Source organism: Talpa occidentalis, unplaced genomic scaffold, assembly GCF_014898055.3.
Source record: "Talpa occidentalis isolate TD23 unplaced genomic scaffold, MPIMG_talOcc4v2.1 talOcc4.7, whole genome shotgun sequence".
Taxonomy (NCBI): domain Eukaryota; kingdom Metazoa; phylum Chordata; class Mammalia; order Eulipotyphla; family Talpidae; genus Talpa; species Talpa occidentalis.
This window is the reverse complement of record NW_023605083.1, coordinates 118,456,637-118,482,284: the sequence shown is the minus strand read 5'-3', so window position 1 is coordinate 118,482,284 and position 25,648 is coordinate 118,456,637. Positions and strand designations below refer to the sequence as shown.

The window sequence follows — 25,648 nt, the reverse complement described above, 5'->3', positions numbered from 1 at the left end:
GATGGTACACTGGAAAGCCCTTCGCAGGAGAAGATATTCATGAGATTTAAAAAGGTCGTTAAGTTCCTGTAGACACCAAATGCTGTGCAAGCCTGGTGACCTGAGTACCAAGCTAGGGAGGTGGTCTGGACTGTCCACCCAGCTCAGTCCTGGATTTGGGGGTCACGGCCAAAACGCTGCACCCAGAGCGACCTGCAGGGGGCGCCCGAACATAACTGGCGGCGCCACTCCGCCCCAGCGGCCCCGCCCCGTCACGTGACCGCGGCGTCGCGTCACACCCGGAAGCAGAGACCGGACCGAAGCCGGCAGCGATGAGCGGGGAGCTGGGGCCGACGTCCGTAGCGCCCCCTCCCGGGGAGGTCGAACCGGGCAGTGGGGTCCGCATCGTGGTGGAATACTGGTGAGCAACTTCGGCCGGTGGGGTGGGGGTGTGTTAGCCGGACGGGGCGGATCCACGGGAGGCTCCCCAAAACCGTAGTGGACCCCAGATGTCTTCCCCTTAGTGAGCCCTGCGGCTTCGAGGCGACCTACCTGGAGCTGGCGAGCGCGGTGAAGGAGCAGTATCCTGGCATCGAGATCGAGTCGCGCCTTGGGGGCACAGGTGAGGCCCGCAGAACACCTGCTGAGTCAGCGTTCTAAATCCCAGCTCTACTACTTCCTAGCTTTGGCATTGGCTGTTTTAGTGTCCTGCAGTGTCTGGCACACAGCTAAATGCCCGGCCAAGGAGAGTCCCCTCCTTCAGAAATGAAGGGGTCAGATGAAGCCTGTAGGGAAAAACCGAAGAGACTGCAGAAGTGTAGAGCTGGGAGCAAACCCTTCATGAAGCTGCGCTCAAAGGAGGAACACGCTGGGGAGTCTCCCTGAGGTTCCTATGGCTTGATCCACCCTTGGGGAATGGCTTAAGGAACTACCAGCATCTCTAATGGGGCCAATGGGGGACATAAAGTAGCCTGTGTGAAGTCTAAATCCAAGAAGTGTGGAGGGCCCCCCTTTGGAGGCTTCCCAGGTTTTTATGTATTGTCAGCATAAGTTTATTCATTGGTCTAATTCCAGGGGCCTTTGAGATCGAGATCAACGGACAGCTGGTGTTCTCTAAGCTGGAGAATGGGGGCTTCCCTTATGAGAAAGATGTGAGTATTTGCAATGTTGGGAGGACCTCCCAGGCCACCCTTCCTCTATACCACATCATCCCATTCCATATCTCTCCTCTCTAGCTCATTGAGGCCATCCGAAGAGCCAGTAATGGAGAACCCCTAGAAAAGATCACCAACAGCCGTCCTCCCTGCGTCATCCTGTGACCACACGAGATTCTGGGTTCCTGCTGTTCTGAGATTCAAGCCCTGGTCTACCCTTTGGTCCTGCTGGGGGCGATTCCCTGCCTCTTCCCCCGACTTAGCTCCTGGTAGCTAAGAGACCTGGGGCTCTACTTTGCCCCTTTGGGTTCAAGGAGGGAATAGAAGCTTCTGTGGTCTTGGGAGGTGAGAGATCCTCTCCGTGGACATCTCTACAATCACCTTCTAACCCCTTTCCCAGGATCAGTGCCCACAAAAGCCCAGTCCCTTCCCCAACTTGGCCATACCTGCCGGATGCCACCGTAGTTCTAATTTATTTTCCACTAGCCCTAGGCAATGACAGCTATTGGCAATAAAGAGGCACTACAAACACCTGTGCCAGCTGGTGTGTTTTTATGTCCAATCTGGGAGTGTGTGTGGAGGGGGCAGGCACAAAGGTCAATCTAGCCTTTATGCCAGGGGGATTGTGTGGGGTAGCTGGGCTTTTTGTGGTAGCTGCTTCTAGTTCAGTGCCCTCCTCCCTCATAGCCAAGGCAGGGAAAATTAGTCACACTGCAGACACTGCCTCTTCTTTCCTCCACCCCTCCTCCATCTCCCCTCCCACAAGGAAATTACCCCATTCTGATGAGTGCCTTAGGAGTTTCTTTTTTCTAAGCAAAAATGATGGCTGTGAAAGGTCTCTCAGCTCAGAATCCCAACTCCTAGATCTCCCCACCCCAAAAACCAGGACACTTATATGCTTTCTGCAGATCCCTACCCACTCCCTCCAGGAAAAGATATTACGTTAGAAGGTGAGCAGTAAGGGATGGCACAGAGCCACCCCCCAGGCATAGGTTGGTGCCCAGCTGTTTTCCAAAATATATTTTCAAATGGAGAAAGTAGGTATGGAGAAGGGACATCCCTTTCCCAGTCCCAGGGACCCACCCTCCCTTCCACAATACCCACTCTTCCCGAGTCCTTAATTCATCTTTTTAAAAAAGTAAAAACAAAACAAAACAAAGCACTCTGTACAAAGGTCTGGGTCAGGGTGCTGCTGCTCCCTACTTCTAGGGGCAGAGCTGAGTCTCAGGGACAGTCTGAGTGGGTTACTTTCGTTTCTGGCCTCCTTTGGGGCCTCTTCTCCTAGGTGCAGCTTCTCTAAGTCTTTCAGTGCCAAGGATTTGGAAGAGAGCCAGGCTAGGCTGCCCCCTCAGGAGGGGAGACAGGCTGTGGCATCCATTGGACCCTAGAATCAACCGGGGCAAGGCTTCAGAATGAAACAGGGCTCCCCAACGTGTCTCCTCTTCCAACCAGTCTGGGTCCTCCTCAGCCACCTAAGGATTCCAATAGAAGGAAGGTTCCTGGCGGCAGGCTCCTCTGGATGTGGTCAAAGGGCCTCTCCCTGCCTTGTCCTGAAGCGGGCGGGCGGGAAGTTAGGCCCCTGCTCCCTGAGGGTACAGCAGAGCCTCAGTGGACTTGGCCTTCTGGCTCACACTGGCACGTCCAGGCCCAGGTACTCGGGGTTCTCTGCCGTAGGAGTCCCTTCAAAGGTGCTGGGTGGAGAGCCCCGCTCTGATGGGTCCTGGTCCCAGTAATAGAGGTTGTCAAAGGCTGGGCTGAAGGTTGGAGGAGGGTGGGGCTGAGGAGCAGCCCCACCCCGGGGTGCCAAGTACTCAGGGTTCTCTACAGCACCCCCGAAGGCAAAAATGTCTTTAACAACCCCGTTCTTCCCTGGGGAGAGAGTCTTGGGGGAGAGAGTCTTGGGCCTTTCCAGGGTGGCACCGGCAGGCCGAGGAGGCAAAGGACCTTCTAAAGGCGAAGGGGGCTGTGGCCGAATGTCTGGCTGGTTCACGTATTCTGAAAGGGCAAGAGAAAGGGGCTTGTTAGGGAAAGGAACCCCAGTGTCCCTGCTACTATGACTCCCGCGGCAGTGGGCACTGGGCTGAGCACCCCCAACTCCCCCACCTCCCAGTCTGTCAGCTCAGGCCTGCATCCCATACCAGGCTGGGCGCTGCAGGTCAGGGGGGCAACGTAACCATCAGTCTCAGGGGGCAGGGGTACTGTGGGGTCCTCGCTGTACCGCTGGAGAGGGTTGGGGTCATGTGGGGCGAGGCTCTGCAGCCCCTTGGCTGCTCCCATTCCCAGGTCACCATCAAACACATCAGAGCCAGCCCCTTCCGAGGGTGCCAGTGGAGACTTGGGGGGCTCCTCTTCGGAGGGCTCCAGCCCTAGTGTCAGTTCACCAACACCACTCTGGGCGCAAGAGAGAAGGTCACAATTAGTCATTCCTGCATCTGCGGTGGAGACGCCATTGGAGATGACAGGGTCACAGGAAATAAACAAAGGTCACATTTGGGGTATGACATGTCACCTTGGAGAGAATGAGGTGACGGGTAGGAAGGCAGTAGGAATCCTCCTTAGAGATGAGGTCTCCACCGTGGGAGGACGTTGGAGAAAGGGATGGGGTTGGGAGAGGGAGCCAGACACACCCACCAGTGTGACCAAGGGCACTGACCCTGGTGGATGAGCTTCGGTGTCTGCGGTGGGCTGTGCCCCCGGTGCCTGGGGCAGGGTCTGGGCAGAAGAAGCCCTGCTGGGGTACCAGGTACTCCTCAGCATCCACCAGGTCCCCCATGTCGTCGTCTTCCAGCAGCGAGCGGTAGAAAGTACTGTCCAAGGGGCTGGCAGGGCCCAAATCCTCATTCTGGGGAGAAGGGAGACAGTGTGGCAGCCGCTGCCCAGCCCCACGCACAGCCCTCCCGAGGAAGACCCAGGAAGGACAGGTGGTCTGCTGAGTAGGGCAAGGACTGGCCTTGAGGCCTGGGGCCCAGCTCCCTTCCCATCCTCTGTGGAGAGTGCTTAGGCAGGGAGCGGTGGAAAGGCCCACTACCTGGATAACCACAAAACGCTGGGGGTCCCTGGCCATGCGCGAGAATTCAGCCACCAACTCCCGGAACCGAGGCCGACATTCAGAGTCGATCATCCAACCTGGGGCAGGAGGGAGCGCAGCACCTCAGTTCTGGCTGCCTCCTGTGTGCAGCCCCCCCACCCGACTCTGGTCTGGGCAACCCCAATTTGCTGGAGTCCAAAGCCCTCGGGTAGTAACGAAGAGGTTGCAGACTGCCCAAAGCCAGTCATTTCCCCTTTTTATTCTCTTAAGTCTCTCTCTGATTGGTCCTCGACCTCTGATTGGTCCTCAACCTCCTCTGGAATTATACTTGAAAGGGAAGCCATGTATAGCCCCTGGATCTATACAGGTCCTGTTCCTGCCCCTCCCATGCCTCTTGTTTTGGTGCCCTCCTTGGAGGACCTTCCCCACCCTGTCCCCCCCAAACAGCAGGCACAGCGCAGCCACGCACATTTGACCATGATCATGTAGACGTCAATGGTACAGATGGGGGGCTGGGGCAGCCGTTCCCCCTTCTCCAGCAGGTCAGGGATCTCCCGGGCTGGGATCCCATCGTAAGGTTTGGCCCCAAAAGTCATCAGCTCCCACACAGTCACACCTGGGGCAGAGATGGGGGTAAGAGGTGAAGGGAGAGAGGGAGCCTTAGTGTATTGAGCCCAAGGCGCTTAAGAGCCTGGCACAGAGTGGGAAGGCAGGAAGGAATGTAATGCCAAGGGGCAGGGCCTACCCACTCTCCTCAGCCCCTGGGAATGCACAGACCCTGACTGAAGGGGGCCTGGCAACCCCTTCCTCCCACTCCCACTGGGGCTAAGGTATCTGCTAATTCTCCACCACCCCAGCTCTCATCCACCAGCATCCCCCAGGGGAACCGCCCCTCCCTGCTCGCACCGTAGCTCCACACATCACTCTGGTGGGTGAACCGCCGCCGGAGAATGGACTCCAAGGCCATCCACTTGATGGGCACCTGGGAGAGCAGAGAAGTCCTGGAACTAGGTGTGGTAGGTAGGAAGGTCGCTCTTCTGAGTTTTCCCAAGGGAAAACCAGACCCCACACCACTACCTCACCCTGCTCCTGCCTCTAACCTTGCCCCCATCTGCATGGTATTCCGTCTCATCAATGTCTAGCAGCCGAGCCAGCCCAAAGTCTGTAATCTTGACGTGGTTGGGACTCTTGACCAGCACGTTCCGGGCAGCCAAGTCCCTGTGCACCAGCCGCACTTCCTCCAGGTAGCTCATCCCCTGAGATAGGACACAAAAGTGTGGAACTTTCAGTAAGGCAAGTGAGGCCCTGGCCCTCTGCCTGGAAGCCTCCCGCTCCTAGCCCTGCAGGGAGACAGGCTTGCTCCAAGGGGCCTGCAGAGCCCAGGCCCCCTCAGCGCATACCTTGGCGATCTGCACACACCAGTTCAGCAGGTCCTGGGAGCCCAGGCGCCCGCGGTGTTCTCGGACGTGGTCTAGGAGGCAGCCATAGGGCATGAGCTGTGTCACCAGCTGCACCGTGGAAGTCAGGCAGATGCCCAGGAGGCGGGACACATATGGGGAACCCACACCAGCCATCACATACGCTTCCTGGGGGCGAGGGGACACGTGAGAGGGCATGGGAGACCATAATCCCCAAGACCACACACCCCTCCTGAGGGCTGAAGGCATGACTAGGTATCCCTCCTCCCCCATCACAAGCCAGAACCATGGCCTGCAGAGAGGGGAGGCTGAGTCACGGTTGGGGGACCACCAAGTGTCTCCCCAGAGCCCAGAGAGAGAGAGAGACCTGAGCTTACACCTGCTAGCCAAGGGGTCCCGCCTATATTCCTGAATAGAGAGGGCAGAGGGGCTTACGTCCAGGATCTCTTTATTAGCTTTCGGAGATGTGTTTTCTCTCAACACTTTGATGGCCACTGGGATTTTCACATTTTCCCCATCTGGGATCCAGATGCCCTGGACGGAAAAAGGAGGTGAGCAGGAAGCGGCCCGACCAGACCCCATCTGCAGCCGTCTAGTCAGCATCACTTCTGCTCCACGTACCCTTAGGTCAACCCCACTATTGAGTAGCCACCACACTGGGGGCCCTAGTCTCCACCCCCTCTCCCTTTGTCACAGTCTCTAGAACTGCCCTGCAAACCGCCCCCAGCTCTTGGCTGGCAGCCCCAACCAACCCCCACCCTGCCCCTCCAGGCACTGCCCCTCCTCTGACCTTATAGACGGTGCCAAAAGCTCCGGATCCAAGCACCTTCACCTTCCTCAGCTCTGTTTCTTTCAGGATACGCATCTGGGCCTGGTTGGGCACAGCTCCACTCGGTGTCAGTGGCTCCACCAGCTGGAGTGAAGAGGTGTTCATGAGTGCAGGTGGGTGTTGGGGTTGGGCCACAGACCCCTCCCCCCAGCAGGGGGCCAGGAAGCCCTTGGCCCAGCTCACCTCGGTTTCCTGCAGCAGCCTGCGCATCGTGTACTTGCGGATCTTCTGCCGCCTTCGCTTGATTACGATGCCCAGGACCAGCCCCACGACCACAAACAGCAGAATGCCCACTACAGCGGCGATGATGGACGTCACGGGGCTGGGGGTGGGAGCCAGAATCAGAGACTGGGCGACCAGTCTGGGCCAGGAGGGATGAAGGGGTCCCATGGAGAGGGGCATGAAGGCCACTAGCATTTGGAAAGGGAAGTGGTTAAGGATGATCCACTGGCTCCGATCCTGTTTTCCCTACTCTGAAACTCCCCTCCACTCCCTGCTGCCACTAGAATCAAGTTCAAACTCATTGCTGGTCAGTCAAGGCCTTCTCCATCCACAGCTCCAAGTTGTCTGTGCTCAGGCCCACCATCCTAGCCCAGGATTCTTAGACCTCCTCACAAAAATCACCCTGTAGCTGGTTATTACGCAGGAGTCTGGAGCCGTACCCCCAGAGAGCCTGGCCCCGGCGTGGTGGCCCGGTGATGCTGATGTTCTAACCAAATTTTCACCCAAATATTCTTCCACACCTCCTAGCCTTTGCACATGCTGTGCCTTCTGCCCGGCCTCCATTTCTCCACGGGGTCATCTTTTTAGACTCAGCTCATCCCGGGATAGGCGGAACCCAGCGTCTTATCTACATCATTGTTATCCTTGCCCCACCCCGGCCCCTGCCTAGCCCAGGACTGCACATGGCAAACCTCTAATGAAGCTTGTGTCATGGCAGGTGATCGCCTGGGGCATACTCCAATCACTATTTCTCACTAAAACCTTTCCCGGAGTTCTCCACTGCCTGTGGCCTGGCGGTAAGGGGCCTTGCCTCCAGATCTGGCCCTAACCTGACTCAGACTTGGCCCATCCTCCTCCTCTGTGCTTGCTCAATGGCCCAGAACCTTCAAGCAAACACACCCGAGATTGTCCTGACCCCTCCCCCCAGAGCCACCTGGTTGCTTTCTCCCTAATGCAGGTGACATACCCTCTTTCAATGCCTGGCTCAAAGCTGCCTCTTCGTTGAAGCGTCCCCCAGCCCAAGTGCAGCCTCCATCGCTCCCCCTCTGCGCCCAAGCTGCTTCTCTCCTCAACCTTGAGGCCCAGGTAGCTGAACTCCACCTGGGTCCCTCAGAGGCACATAGCCACTCACGGCTGTGGGAGGTACTGGGTGTCTCTGCCATCTCTTTCTATCCCCCACCCCCACGCCCCGCCCTAGCATCCCAAGCAGGCCCTCCATCCACTTGCTGAAGAGAACTAGAAGCAGGATGCCCGGTGGAAGTGTGGGCTGGGAAGGGGCACAGGTCACATCACGAGAGCCCCTCCCGACAGCAGTGACCACCCAGCGGCTGACAGTGGAGCGAGGGGCAACGTGAGGTGCATCCTGGGGACTGGGCTGACCTGGCTCTCTGCTCGGCGGGGCAGCCCTTGTCATCCAGGTCCACACAGCTGCAGGAGAGAGAGTCCCGTCAACAAGGCCGGGAGCCACTGCCTGGGCTCACCCCAGCCTCGCCACCCGGGTGTGGTTGGGTTATTATCCCCATTTGACAAAGGCAGAAACTGGGCTTAAGGTCACCAGTGCTCTGTCTACCACCCCACAAGGGATTCCTTCTCCAGCCTGGGAACTCACAGCCCCCTTACCCTGGGGCCAGGGAAAGAAGGGAGGCCCGGGGGGCCACACAACAGAGCATCAAGTCTAAACGCTCGGCTATTCTGGCCATAGAAGGACGCCAGGGCAAGTAACCTGGCGCACTCTCTGCCAAGGATGGTTGGCAACACTTATGAAATTCAACAATGCCTGTGACCCAGTAGTTTCACCTCTCGGGACAGACCCGAAAAACCTGGTACCCCGTGGACCAGATGCCCACAGATACAGGCGCTTAAGTGCAATAAACTGGGAAAAAAAATTAAAAGGAAGCTATTGCAATCAAAATCCTTCAACTAGGGGCATGGTTAAATAACACCACATCCAGGACACAGACTGAGTGACTAAAAAAAAAAAGAAGCCAGGTGCTTGCACCAGACAGGACCCCCAAGACACATAAAGGGGGGGGGGCGGGCAAAGTATATAACCATATGTAATGTGATTCCACTTACATTAAAACACACACCAAAACCAAAACTGATTATACAAGCTGAACTAGACGAAATTGCTGTTTTCTGACCTACAAAATCAGCAATCTTATGACTCACCTAATATAACTTAATACGTATTTACGTAAATGTGTAGAGAAAAGCCAGGAAGGAGGAACACGCCTGAGTGAGTCTGCTGGGTCTCCCCCTGAGTTGGGGGGGAGCCAGAGCGGGCGGGGGACAAAGTGGCACACGTGCTTTGCAATGTTATGCTGTCACATGGCCGAAGACATTTATCACAAGGATGTGATTATGTGTGCTTCATACGTAAGTGAAACACAACTAAATGAGAAAAATAAGACTACTGCAGATCACTCTACTAGGAAATGGACAAACTTTGCAAGATTTTGTTACGTGGGAAAAAGAAAAACAATTTGTAAACAACACGCATGGTCTATGACCCATTCTGGTAAAAGTGAAATGTGTTAGCAAGGGCACAGATAAAAACACTGGAGGGCGAAATCAGTCACAGCGGAGCTAGATCTACAAGGGCCATTCATTTACATTTCAGTTTTAATTTCAATTTTTTTAATGTGTTACCTTTGTGATCAGGGAAAAAAAAGATGAAAAATTAAAAGTCTCGAGTAAATGAAAGCAACATTATCCCCTTTCATAATAAAAGCCCTAGAGAGGCTCCTGGAATGAAAGTCCTTCCTGCAGAAGGGCCCTCAGACTCACGAGTGGGTACAGTTGATGGGGCATGGCTGGCATGTGCCTTCCTCGTCTGGGAACTTCCAGATAGGCATGAAGGAGAGGTCAGCTTTCACGCCACTGGGGCAGCGAGCCACGCAGAAGGGAGGGTCCTTGTAGTGGGCGCAGGTCACGCACTGGTCAGCCTCCTGAGGGGGAGGAAGTGCTGATGAGGGGCTGGCACCCTCAAGGCAGCAGGACCAAGCCCTTGGGTCTTCTCCATCCTGGGATAGACCTGCTTGGCCTGTGGCCCCTGCTCATCACTCAGCTTCCCACTTTCCAAGATGGACCCCCACGCCAGGGGCTTCAGATTAAGAATTAGGGGCCCACGAGGGCAGTGCACTACTGAGGGCCAGCACCAAGGGAGAACAACTAACATATAGGAAGTATAGGAAGCCTCTCCTGTGCTGTGCCGAATGGTATTTTCAGTGAACTCTTACCACATCCCCATGCAGTGGGCTCTAGTTTCCTATTAAGTTAAGAACGAGTGAAGTGGGCCTCGCTGGTGGCGTGAAGGGTTAAGCGCAGCACTGTGAAGCTGTCTGCAGCCTCTGCAGCACGAGATCCATCCCCGGCCCGGCCAGGGAGCTACCCAGATGGCGCAGCAGACCACTCCTGACTCACCCACGGCTCCCCTCAGCAGTGTATTTCAATGGATCCGCCTGTTCTGCTCCCCACTCTGTCTCTGGTGAATCCTCTCACCCTCTCACCTCTGGCCTGTCCCCCAGTTATTATATGCATAAATAAATAAATCTTTAAAAAAAGGAACGAATGAAGCAAGCTCGGAAGTGGGCCTGGATTAGAATTAGAATTAGAGCCTGGGGCCTCGGCCCACGGGTCCAGCCACCTTAGCCCCGCCAAGATACAGCCTTCCCCGGGGCCTTTGCATGGCCTGAGGGTCGCGGGGGTCCCTGTGCAGCTCCTGCGTTCCCCAGCCTTCCTCTCCTCCACCCCCTGAAATTCAGGCTTAAGCTGAGAAGCCCCTCCCGAGATAGTTTGCAGACTTGGAGCCCCCTGCAGATTCTCACCAGCCTGCCAGGCCCCTGCCCCTGCCTCCCTCCACCCAGCAGAGGCCACCACCGCCTCACCGAACCAGAGCAGGTCCTGGAGCCGTTCTGGGGCTGACACTCGGAGTGGCATGGCCAGCAGTGCCTGTCCTTCACGTACTCCCGGGGGAGCCTGAGAGAGGGGACAGCAGTGAGGGGCCTGAGGGGGCCCCAGTGCGCCCCTCCAACCTCCCCTTCCTCTGCCCCGCATACCCCTGCAGTTCTCGGCATTCCTTCACGCACTCCTGGCCCCGAAGGAAGTGGCTGCAGTTGACACACTGGGTGGGCCCCGGACCCCAGCAGTGCTGGTGGGCGCAGAGCCCGTCACAGACCTGGCCCTCGGCCTCTGCGGTGAGGAGGAAGGGGCCAGAGGGTACTCTCAGGGGAGCTCCAGGTCCAAGTGAACCAAGGGAATGGGCTGTGGGCTGTAGTTGGATGTTGGGGGCGGGGGGCGGGGATCCATGCTGGGCAGTGCAGGGAAGAGTCCTGAGGTTCCAGGAACAGGAGGAAGCCAAGGCAGTGTGGCAGGGCCCAGCTAGAAGTCATGCCAAGAGGCCAAGACAGCCAGAGCTGTGTCTAGAAAGGTGCACCAGGGACAAGGTCTTCACAGGTCTCAGACTGCTGCTGCCCAGGGCCAGTGGGCACCCTGCGTGCTGGCAGCACTGGGCTCCCTGTCTTACCGCACTCATTCTCTGGCCGGTTGGCACTGCGGAGGATGGTCTGGTGGGGGTTCCGGAAGAGCTGGTTCCAGGGTACCATGTGCACGAAGCAGAGGCGGGCGTTGCGGTGGATGAGGGCCATCCCGCTGCCCAGTTCCCGCAAAGAGCGCAGCCCCAGCCAGCTGATGCCCAGCCCTTGCAGGGTCAGGGAGTAGGCACCGCTGTGGGAGGAGGAGTGCCCAGCTGCAGAGTGGGCAGCAATCGCTGACCCCTTCCCAGTTAGAAAGGGCTGCCCACACCTTCTTCCTGACCCAGCAAACTGCCAAGACCCATGCAAAGCGAGCTGCTGGGGTCCCAGGGGAATAGAGAACCCACCGTTGCCAAAGCTCCTCCCAGGCCTCCCTGGAAACCCTCCTCACCCCCAGCTCCCTTCCCCTGGTGCTCACTCATATAGAACTCGCCCCCGGATTACTCGCAGGTTCTGGAAGACACTGAGGTCAGTCAGGCTGTCCGGCCATGCCGAGATGTACAGGTAACCTGCAGGCACAGAGTGAGGCTGGGGGCGTGGGGACTGGATGAGGACCCCCCCACCCCCAGCTCAGGAGCCAGAGAGCCCACCTGTGATCTCCTCCAGGGCATCAAAGACACTGAGCTGCTCAGGCTGGAGGGGGGCAGTTTTGGAGGCTGGGTCACTAGAAGAAGGATCAGGAAAGGAGTCAGCACGCCAGGAAGGGGTGGCATGAGCCTTAGAAGGTGGCCCTGCCACCCTCTCCCTCCCCTCCAGGAAGGCCTTCACTTAAGCTCTTTGTCCCTCAGCCCAGCTGTTCTCGTCCTGAACTTCAGCCCAGACCCTACTTTGGCAGGGTCTCTCAAGATAATATTTATATCCTTTGCTCTAGAAATCCTGCTTCTAGGAATGTGGCTAGTGAGATGCTGGCCCTTCTCCCAGAGGCACGTACAAGACAAACCTGCATGTACAAGTAAAAGCAAAAAACCACCTAAATGCCCATCAGTAGACAGAGGCACTGCTAAATATAACCCCGATCCGTTCAGGCTACAGAAGAAAAACCGACCTCTAGGAGCGCCAAGGATGTACTAGGCACAGCTAAGCACTTGCCAGGATTAACTCATCCGGGCCTGATGACCACGGTAGTGGGCTGGGACTGCTAGTGGTCACTTCACACGGGAGCACACTGAGGCGTGGCAAGACCACATGACTCGTAGCGGCAGAGCCAGAGGTCAAGACCTGGCCGCCTGGCTCCTGCCTGGGCTCTCAGATGCCCCTCTTTGCTGCCCCTTCCACACCCCACTCCACAGCTGTTGAAAGGAGGCAGCTTGACATGAACTGGGGTGAGCAGCTCCCCAAAGCAAGGGGCAGACAGTACTCACACTAAGCTCCCACTGACACCCACTATCCTCCCCAGCAGAGTTACTGAAACAAAGTGTGTGTGTGTGTATGTGTGTGTCTGTGTGTGAATGGTCTAGAAGAACACAACAAACTGTTGACGGTGATCTCCTCTGAGGTGGATGAGCCTTGAAAGGGACTGTCTCCTTTTCCAATATATTTTCTAATTAAAGTATAATTTATATATATAAAATGCTCACACTTTTAGTGTACAGCTTGATAAGTTTTGACAAAGCACTCACTCATGTACCTGCTACCTCCATCAATGTACAGAACGTTTCCTTCACCCCAGAAACTCCCTTTGCCTCCCAGTCTGGTCCCTGCACCCCAAGGCAAGCCTGTTTTGACTTCCATCACCAGAGCCCTTGTGCCTGTTCTGGAGCCTTCCATGAAGAGAACAATGCAGTGCAGACCCCCCAGTATCACTTTTTTCACCCAATATGCTGGTGAGATTCACTGAGGCTGCTACATGTGTCGGTTGTTTGTTTCTTTCATTGCTGAGAATTTTATTGTGAGGATAAACCACCATTTATTTTCTCATTCCCTTTTTGATATACATTTATATTATTTCCAGCTTGAGGCTATTATGAATAAAGCTGCTATGAACTCAAGGAGAATTTTACTTTATCTGGATGGTTCAAGCTTCATACAAGTGTACATTTACGGATGACAGGCCTTTTATAAAATAACCCCTCCAAAAGTCCCCTGCTTCCCTGGTCTCCTGCCTGGCTCCTCACCTTCCTCCTGCCTTCCTCCCCTGCCACTCCCCAGAGATGCTGCTGATTCTGGGTCCTCAGGACTCAGTGATTGATGCCCTGACAGAGCTTTGGGCCATTATGCCCACCCTTAACCTTGCGTGTCCTCACCCTTCAAAGCTCTCAGGCAGAAAGGCCAGGCTTCCAAAGATCTTCTTGCAGCCAGCAAACTTCTGGATGTTGGCGCTTGTGACTGCCCTCACGTCCCGCAGGTGCTCCATGCCCAGGCCATAGCACACTGTGGGAATTGGGGGGCAGGTGGTGAATGGCCAGCTCAGCCCCGCCGTGGGGCACCAGGAACTTAAACTCTTGGATCCTGTCCAGTCTCCTCCTGGGGATGCGTGCTGCCTCCCCATACTGGCAGGTGATATGGGGAAACTGTGGGGTTCCTGGGGCAGAGAGTGGGAGAAAAGGATGGGGTGCCAGGAAGGCTGGGACAGTGTGCCAAGGGGTGGCCACTGGGTACCTGGGGCACAGGGCTTGCTGCATTTCTCACACCGCTGTGTTCCATCCTCGGCTGTCACCTCTTGGTTGTTTAAGGGACAGACCAGGGTGCAGGACCCCACGTCCGTAGAGAGGTAGTTATCTGAGGAGATCAGGATTATGTTAAATACAACCCCAATCCGTCCGGGCTACAGAAGAAAACCTGACCTCTAAGCGTGCCAAGGAGGTACGAGGCACGGCTAAGCACTCGCCAGGATTAACTTATCCGGGCCTGATGACCACCTTGGCGGGCTGGGACTGCTATTGCCCATTTCATAGGAGAGCACACTGAGGTGCAGCAAAATCACGACTCGTAAGCGTAGAGCCAGCTGTCAAGACCTGGCCATCTGGCTCCTGCCTGGGCTCTCAGCTGCCCCTCTTTGCTGCCCCTTCCCCAGCCCGCTCCACAGATGTTGAAAGGAGGCACCTTGACATGAACTGGGGTGACCAGCTCCCCAAAGCAAGGGGCAGACAGTACTCACTAAGCGCCCATTTACATCCACTGTCCTCCCCAGCAGAATTACTAAAATGGGGCCTCTTTGGTGGCACAAGGGGTTAAGTGTCAGCACTATACAAGCTATCGCTGCCACAGCAGCGTGAGTTCAATCCCCAGCCAGGGAGCTATCCACATGGCATGGCAGACCTCTCCTGACTCCCCATTGCTCCCCTCAGCAGTGTATTTCAGTAGATCCAGCTGTTCTGCTCTCTGCTCTATCTCTGGCAAATCCTCTCACTCACGCCCCTTTCCCCCCACTTTGGCCTACACCCCCACTCTTGTATGCATAAATAAATAAATCTTTAAAAAAAAAAAGGATTATTAAAAGCCGTTTCTCCCTGGCACTCACAGGGACAGGAGGTCACACAGCTGGCGCCGAAGGTGTATCGGCCCTCGGGTTGGGCATGGACTCGAAGGTGTCAGTGTTGTAGGTGACCAGAGCTGGGCAGTGCAGCTCACAGATGCCACTGTGGTTGAAGTTGAGGCAAGCCTGGATGAGGGTGGGAAAGGCAGCTGGTGGTCACTGGACTGTTTTTTACCCCTGGTGGACCAGGGGGGAGAGGGCGATACCAGGTGGGGGCCCCACTTGCATCCTGAGGAGTGGGACCCTGTGGGCACATACCAGGCAGTCGGAGTGCTTGGGGCCCGTGCAGCCAGCAGCACACTGCTCGTGGCAGCAGTCGGTGGGCAGCGGGCCCTTGCAGCGGGCACAGCCACTGGCACAGACCATTCGCGTCACTGTCAGGTAAAGGGCAGGTCAAGAGCTGGGTGGTGGCCGAACACCAGGCCCTCACCAGCATCACCCTCAGGGGAGACCCCCTGCCCCAGGGGAGAGACACTGAGGACTGGAATCCCACCCAACCCATGTCACCTTTACTCCACCCGGATTCTGGGCTTCCCAAAACTCACAGCTCTGACAGTCCTCAGAACTCGGTCCCCAGCAGCGGGAGTCTTTACAAGTCCGAGAACACGGCTGGCCTGGGGAGAGAAACAGAGAGACGGTGAGCAGGAGGCAGAACGCACAGTGGCGGGGGGAACCAGGCAGGAAAAGAGGAAGCCCGAATCGGAGGCACAATCTAGAAGCAGAGAGATGGCAAGGAGGGTCGCAGAGAGAGATGGGATGGAGGGCCCCGGGGATGAAGAGATACAGAGAATAGAGAGAGACCAAGAAACAACAAGGGGAGATAACAGGGAGGGGAAAGGAGAGAATAAAAGAAAAGAAGAAGGAAACAGAGGGGGCTGCAGGCCGGGGGAGCACAGCTTACAAGTCCGGGAGCGGTTGCTGTCTATCTGCTTGAGAGCCAGATGGTTGTTCTTGTGGAAGATGTCCTCCCAAAGTATGGTGTCCTCGTGGCAGAGCTGGGGGTTCCGCTGGATCAAGACCCCTCCCTTCAGGATCTCTGTGGGGTGGGTATTAATCAGGGGACTCTTTCCAGTCTGCTACCTTCTGCCTTCCTTTGGGGCCCTCCTGCCTTCTAAAAGGGGATCAGGCCTCTTAAACACCCCCAGGTTCCCTGGGGAGCAGAGAAGGCGCCTTTAGCATCATTAGGCCTACCAGTGCCCCCCTCCAAATACATGAACAGAGAGAGGTCTAGGGTGGTCCACATCAGTCAGATGTCCTCTCCCTCCACCTCTACTCCGCACGCTGCTTAGCCATTAAAAGAGTGACCCTGGAGCCTGAAACCCAGCCTCGCTAGCTAGCTGCACAACCTGGAGTAAGTCACTTATCTCCTGCAAGCCTCAGTCTCCTCATCTATAAAATGAGGGTAACACTGATGCTCCCTTGCAAGACTGCCACATGACCAAAATGGGATCGTGCATGCAAAGCGCTCGGCTCAGAGTTCGGGACATTGTCAAGCTCCAGGGTTGCCACGTACAGTTACACAGGTTGTTCACTGCGCATGTGCACTCCATCAAAAGTTGGCCAAAATCTACCCTGCATTCTAATTACTAGATACTGCAAGCTGGTGCAAGTTGAGATTTCCGGGAAGAGGGGAACTCTGCAATCTTCACAAGGGTGCCTTCCCTAGCTCCACCTGCATCCACCCAGAAGGGATGCCAGTTCTAACTGACACGAAGCTCCCCGCCCCCACACCTCACACACACCCCGTGAGTAGGGGCCCTGGTCAGTTCTCAGCGACCAGGAGGTTTCAATGATAATGATGGTCACCTGTGAGGCTTCGTAGCTGAAGCTCCTGCAGCCCTCCGGGGGTAGCCCCCAGAGCAGGGCTGGCACTGTCCTGCTGGCCTCCATTGTCCAGCACGGCCAGAGCGTAGCTGTCCTCAAAGAGCTGGGTGCCTCGCACGATTCGCAGCCTCTGCAGTGGGACCTGACTCACTTGGTTGTGAGCAATGAGCACATAGCCCTGCACCTCCTGGATATCCTGGGGGGAAAAGGGTAAGGTGGGGGCTGAGACAGACCAGACCTAGGGCCTGGAACACCACCAGCACCCCCCAGGCCTCCTCGGGGTTACCGAGTGCTTGGGAATCTTGGGCAAGGCCCTAGCTCCTTCACGCCTAAGATGGAGATCTAGCCTGCTCCCCACCTGGCTGTGCCAGATTCCTGTGTGATCAGGGGAGATAGCGGTGGGGGCAGCGCTTTGGAAAGTGTGAGCTCCACCTTCTCTGCCACCCAGTTTCTCATCTGACAAAGGAGAGGCCTGGAAGGGATGATGTCTGTGACTTGACAGACTGAGCAATGGCAACAGGCCCCACTCCAGGGCACCAGGGACTCCCAGCAAGCGGGTCTCCTCTCTCCTGGGAGAAGCCTTTCACAGGCACGCCCCTTTGATCTTCACAATGGGTGCCCCAGGGGGAGTCAAAGCAGGTCTGTCTCTCCCAATGGATAGAGAGGGAAACTGAGACCCAGTGAGGTCACTGCCAGTGGCAGAATTAGACCAGAGCTCTCCTACCAACCCTTTCACTATCCCAAGTGAGAGGGGGACAGCGTGTGGGCCACTGGCTAGGGGGAGGTGAGCTGACAAGAGTGAAAAAATATTAGCTAAAGGGCAGATGCAGTCCAGCCAGGGTTGCCCACGACAGCCAGGAAGTTAGCTGGTCTTATAGAACAGATAAAGGTTAGACATCGGAGGGCTGGGGACCCACAGAGAGGAAACGGAGGGCTGGAGCATCCTCTTCCACCCTCCAGCTAGGCCCAGCTAGAGACAGGGCCTGGCCAGGGTGCCCAGGGGCCTCACCTGCAGAAAGGAGAGGTTGGCATCGGCAGGCAGGTAGGTGAGTTCCAGGTTACCCTGTACCACCTGACAGCCCTCGTAGAGGGAGCGGAGCATTTTCAGGTGGGTCTCGGGACTGGCTGGGAGCCGCAGCTTCATGTCTGTGCCGGTGCACACTGGCAGGAGGGAGGAGGTGATCAGAGGCATTGCCCAGCAGGCCTCTCCAACCTGGCCACTACGGCATAGCCCTCCTGAGCGCCGTGCCATCTCAGACAGAGAAAGCACAGCTCCACCCAAGGTCTCTCCTCCTAGGACCCTTGCATCTTGCAAGGTTCACAGAAGAAAGCTGGCACACTGGGAAAAGGAGGCAAACCAGGAAGAGGTTCCTTCTGACTTGACCATCCCCAGCACCCAGAAGGGGCCCCCTGTAATGCCAGCCCTCCAGAGCTTGCTGCCTGATACAGTGTTTTCTGGCAGAGAAAGCCTCCCTTTGTCCCAAAGGCACAACTCAGGGCCCAGGGTAAAAATCCCCCAAGAGAGGCAATGATGAATCATGAATACTCTGGGTACCCCCTGTCTCCCTCCCAAGCAAACAAACTCAGGGCATTCTCCCCACCCCATTCCAACACCACCCACATGCCAAGCTCCTGGCAAGGAATAACCACCCCCACAAATCCACCCAGAAAGTGGGGAAGGAGGATCCGCTAGAGTCATAGCTGGGGCCTGGGGGCCACCAGAGGCCTGATCACCACAGGGACATCTGGAACCCACCCAGGCAGAGAAAAGGGGCGGCAGCCTCCACCATGGTGTCCAGACCCAGGTTGCAGAGCCTGGGCCAGACCGATGCCTACTCCAAAGACTCCTACGCTGGTACCTCACCCTTGCCACCTCCTCAGGGCAAGACTCCAGAACCAGCTGGCAGAATCCATGCCACGAAACTCCTGCCACAGGGGCACTACGTCACCCCTGGTACCTGCCCGGTGCCAACCATCAGCCAAGGAGCTGATCAAGAGGAACTGCCACCCCAGGCCTACTTGGACCCCAGCCGGGTGTCCCTGAGACCATCAGTGCCCATGAAGCCCAGGTACACTAGAAGGGACTAACTACCCATGGTGAGGGGCGCCTGGGCAGCTGGCACCATGCCTGCCAGCAGGGGGGAGATTAAAGTGCCCGGTTGAACCCGTTTTTCTGCTCCAGTTAGAAGATGAATCACCCCGTGCGTCTTGCCCCGGGAGGGTGTGCCAGGAGGGGGGCAGAGGGCATCCCACATACACAGGCCCACAGGTGCCTGAGCTGCCCGGAATTCCTGCTGGTCACTGCTCCGCCTCCCAAGGACTATGTGCGCCAGGTCCAGGGCCGGGCACTGAGGCTGGCTCTGAGGACTGACACCAGGGCGCCTGCTCACCCAACAATGTGGAGCCTAAAATCAAATCTGGGTTGGGGATGTGGGTAATAAGAGAGAACCCGCCCCTGCTTGCACCAAGCTGGGGAAAGGCTGGTGGGGCAAGTCTCTGGGGTTCCTGCCTGGGCGAGCGGCTACAAGCTGGTGGGCTCTCAGTGCCACCCAGGGTGGTCTCAGTTTCCACCCGTCCAGGCACACAGAGAAGGAAACAAAGAGAGAGGAACGGGCCCAGAAATAGAACTCAAGGGTCTCTCCCCTCCCCAGACTCCCAAGAGAAACAGGAGCTGGGGGTGGCAGGCCAGGCCCAAAATAACGCCCTGCTGCCAGAACCTCCCCCAGCTTGTCCCCCAGCCTCGGCCTCAGCAGCTTCAGCTGCTTTATAGGCACAGCTGTCTCCAGGCCCAGACCCCAAGGCCCTGGCCCAAGCCCTCTGGGCCGTCTCCACCCACTGCTGCCCTCTGCCTCATCCAGGGGACACCAGCTGTGGCAGCCAGGCAATAGGAAAATACAAGAATGGGAGTAGTGGGACAGCAGCATCGACTGAGGCCTAAGGGATGGAGCCTCACAATGTCCAGAGGCTGGGCCTGGACCTCAACATTTTGTAAGAAAAAAACTAAAGGCCTCCCTGGTGGCACAGTGGGTTGAACGCAGCACTGTGAAGCTGTCTGCAGCCTCTGCAGCGCCGGTTCGATTCCTGGCTGGCCAGGGAGACACCCACATGGCGCAGCAGACCTCTCCTGTCTCTCCCACTGCTCCCCTCAGCAGTGTTTTCAGTTCATCTGCCTGTTCTGCTCCCTGCTCTGTCTCTGGTGAATCCTCTCACCCTCCTGTGCCTCTGGCCTGTACCCCAGTTCTTGTATAAATAAATAAAGCTTTAAAAGAAAAAAGAAAAAACTGAAGCTGATGGGGGTTAGATTCTCCTTAGATCATAAAGCTCGAGAGTGAGGCAGGATTTGAACCTGAGCCTGCCTGACTTTAGAGCCCGCATGCCTTCCAAAGGCCTAACTGCACACACAAATTCAGCCCACACCCCACACAAACATAAACACACACCGCCTCTCCTGATGCCACTGATAAACATTACAGGCCCTGGGCAGGGCAGGATGGCCGCGCTGAGCGGGAGGACGAGAAAGAGCAGGAGCTCCACCCCACTAGTGAGCTTGTTTGCCAGATTGCGTCTGATTAAGACTCTTTGTTTCCAACAGGTGGTTAAATTGGTACCCCAAGACCTGCTCCCACAGAGCTGGAGGCTTTGGAGCTAGTAACCCCACCAACTTGATTTGAAGTCAAGGCCCTCCTGACACCTCCCCTGCCTCCACCCCCCTCCCCATCACCATAACAAGCCACCCATGCTCACTTGGTCCCCATGTCTACCCAGCATCCATTGATTTTGGGGGGAGGCAGAAGGGCTTCCACTCCACACAGGGAAGTCCATGGTTTCTAGGCTAACTGGCCCTCAGGAGCCCCAACCTCCAACTCCCTGGGACAAAGTGATTGTGAAGCAGGACTAGCCCAGAGCCAGGGCAGGGCACAGTGGATGCTCAGGGATGGATGGAGAGAGGAGGGAAGGGGTAGCCGGAGGGAGGGAGGGAAGGGAGGAGGGAGGGAGGGGAAGGGAGTCCAATCAAAAGCCTAAACCGAAAGGAACAATTTGAAGTCATGGCGTCCATCTCTGCTCAGAGCTTGGTATGGTCCCCCATGGCCCTCAGTGGTCAGGACTTTGTGCCTGCTCTGGGGGTTCTCTAGGGAAAGCTCTTTCTCCCACCAGCCTTCAGCCCCAGTTACTTCTCTTGCTCATCAACATGAATGCCAGCACTGCCTCTGGTTCCCATGAACACTGCCAGTCAAATTACCTGCATCCCAGAGCACACCTCCCCCAGGCCAGAGTCCGTGCCAGTGATGCCAAGACTCACCCACCACACACCCTGGTATTCTGGCCCAGTATCAGACCAGGGTCTGGGCTCAGGATCGTTACCCCAGAAGCCTAGCTGGGCTGCTCGCTGTGTTACCCTGAGAAAGCCCCCGTACCTCCAGGACAGAGGCCAAATCAGATTCTATGCCCAGCAGTGCCTGTGACTTAGTGGGCACTCAACGATTATTTACTGACCTTGACTGGGCCATAAGGAGGGGTTAAGAAAACAATAACAACTCTTACTCTCTGCAGAGAAGGCAGATGAGAGTTAAATGAGATAATGAGTTGAAAAGCAGTCTGTAAACATGGCAAGGCTTTGTAAACAGAGTCGGGGTAACACAAACGTTAGCTATAATCATTCTCCTACTCCCCAAGAGAGCACCTCTTCCTACCTCAGCTCTCTTCCCCGCAGTGAGGAAGATAGGTGGCTTAGCAAGAGATGGTGGGATCACCCAAGAAGGGGAGGGAGGGAGAGTCTCTTTCCAGCTCAACCCAGGACCAAGAGGCAGGCATAACCATCTGGATGCTGCACCAGCCCCACTGTTTCCTGGGGGGTCCCATTCCAGGGTCTCCCTCACCCACAGCCCACCCACAGCAAGTCCCAGGGCTCCCTTGGCCCCCTGCTATGCTGGGAGGCCTCAAGAGGAAGATAGACATGGGCAAGACAGGGAGAGGCAACTGTAGCCAGGGCGGGGACCTCCAGGGCCCCAGCTCACCTCACTTTCGATAGCCTGGAGAAGAACAGAGATGCACCTCTACCCCAGTCGAGCCACCTGTCTGCCCCAAAGGCTTTGCTCTACCCATTCCTGTTGGATAGAATAAAATTTTGACCAATTCCTATTGCCTCCTGTTTAGAGTCTAAAAATGCCCTCGATGTTATTTGTCTGGGAGGCCTTGGTAAGTCATTTCACTTCTCTGAACTTCTTTTCTCCTCTGTGCACCTAGTCACCGGATACAGAGAGAGATGAACTGCCTCTGGGTGTCTGTCTGGCATGTTGGAGAGATGCTGGACATTTTTTTTTTAAGTTAGGCAAGTGAAGTTTATGGATAATTCCAAACCAAGAAAAAATAAAAAGTGCTTTGTATTGGGCTTTCGAAAGCAATGTGTTTCTTTTTTTGCACTTGTTCCCATCTTTTTTTTTTTTTTTTTTAAGATTTATTTACTTATGCATATAAGAGCTGGGGTACAGGCCAGAGGTGTGGAGGGTGAGAGGATTCACCAGAGGCAGAGCGGGGAACAGAACAGGCAGACTGTCTGAACTACACTGCTGAGGGGAGCAGCTGGCAAGTCAGGAGAGGTCTGCTGCGCCATGTGGGTAGCTCCCTGGCCGGCCGGGGATCGAACTCGTGCTGCGGAGGCTGCGGACAGCTTCATAGGTTGCGTCTTAACCCCTTGCATCATCAGGGAGGCCCCTGTTCCCATCTTTTCTATTGTTTATTTTAATGAACATTAAAATGAGGTTACTTTCCCCAAGCAGGGTAAAGAGGAGGTAGGGGCTACTAAGCAAATCATAGGAGAAGTAAAATATGAGTTCTGCGAGATGAAACGGATGCCTTTGGTGCAGTTCATTAAACTTGGGCCTCTAAGAAAGGATTATAGTAAAATTCTGACTCTCCAGACCACCTCGTCTCCCTGCCCCCCTCACATTCTTGCCCCAAACCTCAGGCCTGGTCTGTGCTGGGGGTGCTAGAGACAGCCAGGAGGAGCACCACCATTTTAACCAACCCCTGCACAGCACACCCAGCATCTCTCTCTGCACCCAGCTTGAGGTGTGAGGAAGAGCTGGGGAGACTCCATCCCAGCCCAGAGTGACCCAGCCACTCTCCCTCCACCTGTTCAACTCCTAGGCCCAGGTGAGGAGTGCAGCAGCTCAGCCTGGCTGCCCAGCCTGGCCTGGCCTCACCCTTCTCCCCAGAAGGTCAGGGGTGAAGACATCTGCCTGGGAAACTGGGAGGGGAAAAGGAGCCTCCCTCAGAAAGAAGGCGTGGGGCCACCTCCCAGTGTTTACAGCAGATCTGGCCCTGCACCTTGAGGGAGTTCCTTGAGAGGGCAGAGTTCAGCCCAGTCCCCAAGTCAGCAGAAGACTGCTGTTTAGCAACACAAAGCCCAGAGACACAAACACACAAGCCCGCAGCACTCCAGAATACCAGCAGCGCTCACACAGCCCTGCTCTTTGACCGAGGGGCCCTCAGGCAACACACAGACAGGACGCCCACCCCTTCTCCAGACGCCCTGACCCGTGGGGACCACCCACTACTCCCAGAACACTCTGGTTTTTCCTTCTCCACAACCGGGTGTACTTCCCCATTGTTCAAGGTAAATTAAGTCCTGCCCAGGGATCCACCACGTCGGAGCTGGTATTTACCCTCTTGAAGCCCAGGTTTTCACCTGGCAAGTGGGCACACTGAAAGGAATTCCCTTCCAGGGCTGTCCTGGGCAGGGAAGGGGGAAATATGCAAAGCCCCGCGCAGCGCCTGGCACAGGCGCCGAGTCTAGCTTTCAGGTTACGGCTCGATGGATAGATGGGGCAGGATCGCCGCCCCGAGCCCCCATCACGCCTCCCCGCTTGGCCAGACGGAAAAGGCAGGAGGACCCAGGCCTCGCATACCCCCATCTGGCGCAATCTCTCAGCTCCGGGTCCCCCCAACAGCCCAGGAACCCTCCCTCGCGTTATGCCCCAGACCGGGACACTCACCTCCCCCCCTCCTTGGCCCGTGTTCCCCAACAGTCACAAAGCACACGGCCCCGAAGCCGGCCCGGCAGAAACTCGTTCAAAACAAACCTCTCCCCCTCCCCCACGCACACGCCGGCCCGAGGCACCGCGCAGCCCGACGGGCCCCCGACTCCGGCGGGACAGGGGGCGCCCCCCGCCCGGCCCCGCACACCCCTATCCCGCCCGAGGCCGGAGTAGTTCAACCCAATCGGGCAGGGAGGGGGCAGGGCTGGAGGGACCCCCGAGAAGTCCAGCCCAGTCCAGGCAGGAGGCGGAGGCTGCCGACTGGAGAGACTTTGAGAAAGCTTGAGGGGGCTCAAGACCCGAGGACGCGCGCGCGCGCGCGCACACTCACACACACTCACACCGTGCAACACACCCTTTGAGAAACTTTCCGAGCGATTTCAGGAAACTTTTTTGACACGTTCCCGGGGCCGGCGCGGAGGCTGGGGAGCGCCGCGCCTTGAATGGGACACCCAGGGCGCCCGGCGTGACCGCCCCCCGGCCGCGGGCCGGCTGCTCCCCGCGCCCCGACCGTCCGAAACCTCAGGTCGGGAAGCTAGTGGGGCCCCCGCAGGCCCGGGGATTTCGGCGGGGACCCCAGGCTGCAGGGTCCGGCCGCCGCTCCGGGCTCTCCCCCCGCCAGACCCACCTTGGGTGCCCGCGCCTCCGGGGGGCAGGAGGGCGAGCAGGAGCCCCCAGCAGCACCAGGCCGCCAGCTCCATGGTGCTCACTGCGGCTCCGGCCCCATGGCTCCGGCTGGACCAGGCTGGGAGGGCGCCGGGCGCGGCGAGGGGTGGGGGTCGGGCTCCCGGCGTCGGAAAGGGCACCCCGCGCGGGGGTGGGCGGCGGCCTCGGGGGGCTCTTCTTGGCTCTTTGGGCACCACGGCGGGGAATCTCAGCTCCACAACTTCATTCTTGTACTTCCTCAAGGCAGCTCTCCTCCTCCACCACCTCCTCCTCCTGTGATTAGGAGCAAGCGCGCTCACAGCTCGCCCCCCCCCCACCCCTCCAACCGCATTCCAGCAAGTCCCTGGGAGTGGCAACTCCCAGCTTCACTTTCTCCCTCTCTCGGCGCAGGCCTGGGGTGCGTCCCTCCCAGCGCCGGGTTCCTGCAACCTTTCTCACCGCTCTCCCGGACAACCCCTGAAAGCAGAGGCGGGTGATCGCGCCCCCTTCCCCTGGAGTCTGGGGCAAAGGCTTTAGGCTGCTCGATTCTCTTTTAAGTCGCAGTGTAACAGGGATTGTAACAGGGTGGTCCCCAGGAAAGGGGGAGGTTCCCTGTTACAGCAGGTTTTATCTTAAACATTCCTGGCGAGTTTGCATCCTACTCCATCACATGCCTATTTGTTTTAATATCAAGTAATGGTCCCAGCACGTCTACAAATACAATTCATAACCGTGTGTGTGTGTGTGTGTGTGTGTGTGTGTGTGTGTGTGTGTGTGTGTGTGGTGTTTAACTTGCCAGAACTCTCTGGCATAACTTCTCAAATCTTTCTGTTGCCTTTACCAGTCTGAAAAGCATCATTTTAAGGAAATCTACAAGCTGAGAGAGCGAATCATCCTGGAGAGACCCTCTATCTCAATCACTGGAAGATTGTTTCCTTATTTGGGGGGCACTCAGCACCCAATTCATTCAAGATTTCTTCTCTGGCCCTTGCCTTTTATTAGCCAGATCAATTCCACATTCCCACCCTGTTCCACCTGGAATCCCTGACCCTAACCCCTTGGAACCAGTACCCCTAAGGGGGAAGGAAAGTATTTTTGGTTGGAAATTCCAACAAACTATTGCATGGGATATACTTACACTAACACATTATTTGTTGTTGATTTGCAGTTCAACTTTAATTGAACATCTTTATTTTTTTTATTTTATTAAATCTGGTAACTGTAGTTGGAATGCCTCAGCCAAGACCACACCTCATGCTGTGGTCTTCAGGGGCTCAGAGGACCTACTGGGGACCAGAGAATCAAGGATACGAGCATTTCCTAAGCTGCTTCCTTATTCCTTGCATGTGTATAGGCAGGCACTTATATTATTATATTTTAGGCCAGGGGGAGTTGAAAACAGGGCATTGTGGAATGAGAATGACTTGGGTTCAAATCTTACCTCTGCCACATATTAGCTGTGAGACCTTAGGCAAGTGACTGCATCTTTCTGGGTCCCACTT

General features: G+C 56.5%; 2 protein-coding genes across 2 annotated transcripts; one reads left to right on the top strand and one right to left on the bottom strand.

The window, feature by feature from the left end:
- Positions 1-248: 248 nt before the first annotated feature.
- On the top strand, positions 249-1,665 carry MIEN1 (migration and invasion enhancer 1). Its single transcript, XM_037491817.2, has 4 exons — positions 249-400; positions 504-601; positions 1,054-1,130; positions 1,215-1,665. The coding sequence occupies exons 1-4, from the start codon at positions 312-314 to the stop codon at positions 1,296-1,298; spliced, it is 348 nt and encodes a 115-aa protein (XP_037347714.1). The 5' UTR covers positions 249-311; the 3' UTR covers positions 1,299-1,665.
- A 199-nt stretch (positions 1,666-1,864) lies between these two features.
- Positions 1,865-24,458, bottom strand: ERBB2 (erb-b2 receptor tyrosine kinase 2). Its single transcript, XM_037491816.2, is given in 28 exon segments — positions 1,865-3,128; positions 3,272-3,524; positions 3,787-3,975; positions 4,162-4,259; positions 4,631-4,777; positions 5,068-5,143; positions 5,262-5,417; positions 5,562-5,747; positions 6,015-6,113; positions 6,370-6,492; positions 6,592-6,730; positions 8,011-8,058; positions 9,421-9,581; positions 10,521-10,611; positions 10,692-10,824; positions 11,159-11,358; positions 11,584-11,674; positions 11,756-11,829; positions 13,409-13,535; positions 13,764-13,883; positions 14,626-14,670; positions 14,673-14,766; positions 14,899-15,014; positions 15,186-15,254; positions 15,542-15,676; positions 16,447-16,660; positions 17,474-17,625; positions 24,130-24,458. Coding segments are annotated over 28 exon segments (3,777 nt in total). The 5' UTR covers positions 24,203-24,458; the 3' UTR covers positions 1,865-2,760.
- Between the last annotated feature and the right edge of the window lie 1,190 nt (positions 24,459-25,648).

Bases quoted from the DNA above. Each gene is read 5' to 3' on its own strand.
- MIEN1 (XM_037491817.2), top strand. From the start codon at position 312: ATGAGCGGGGAGCTGGGGCCGACGTCCGTAGCGCCCCCTCCCGGGGAG. The intron at 401-503 runs GTGAGCAACTTC...TCTTCCCCTTAG, and splicing joins CGCATCGTGGTGGAATACTG to TGAGCCCTGCGGCTTCGAGG. The intron at 1,131-1,214 runs GTGAGTATTTGC...TCTCCTCTCTAG, and splicing joins GCTTCCCTTATGAGAAAGAT to CTCATTGAGGCCATCCGAAG.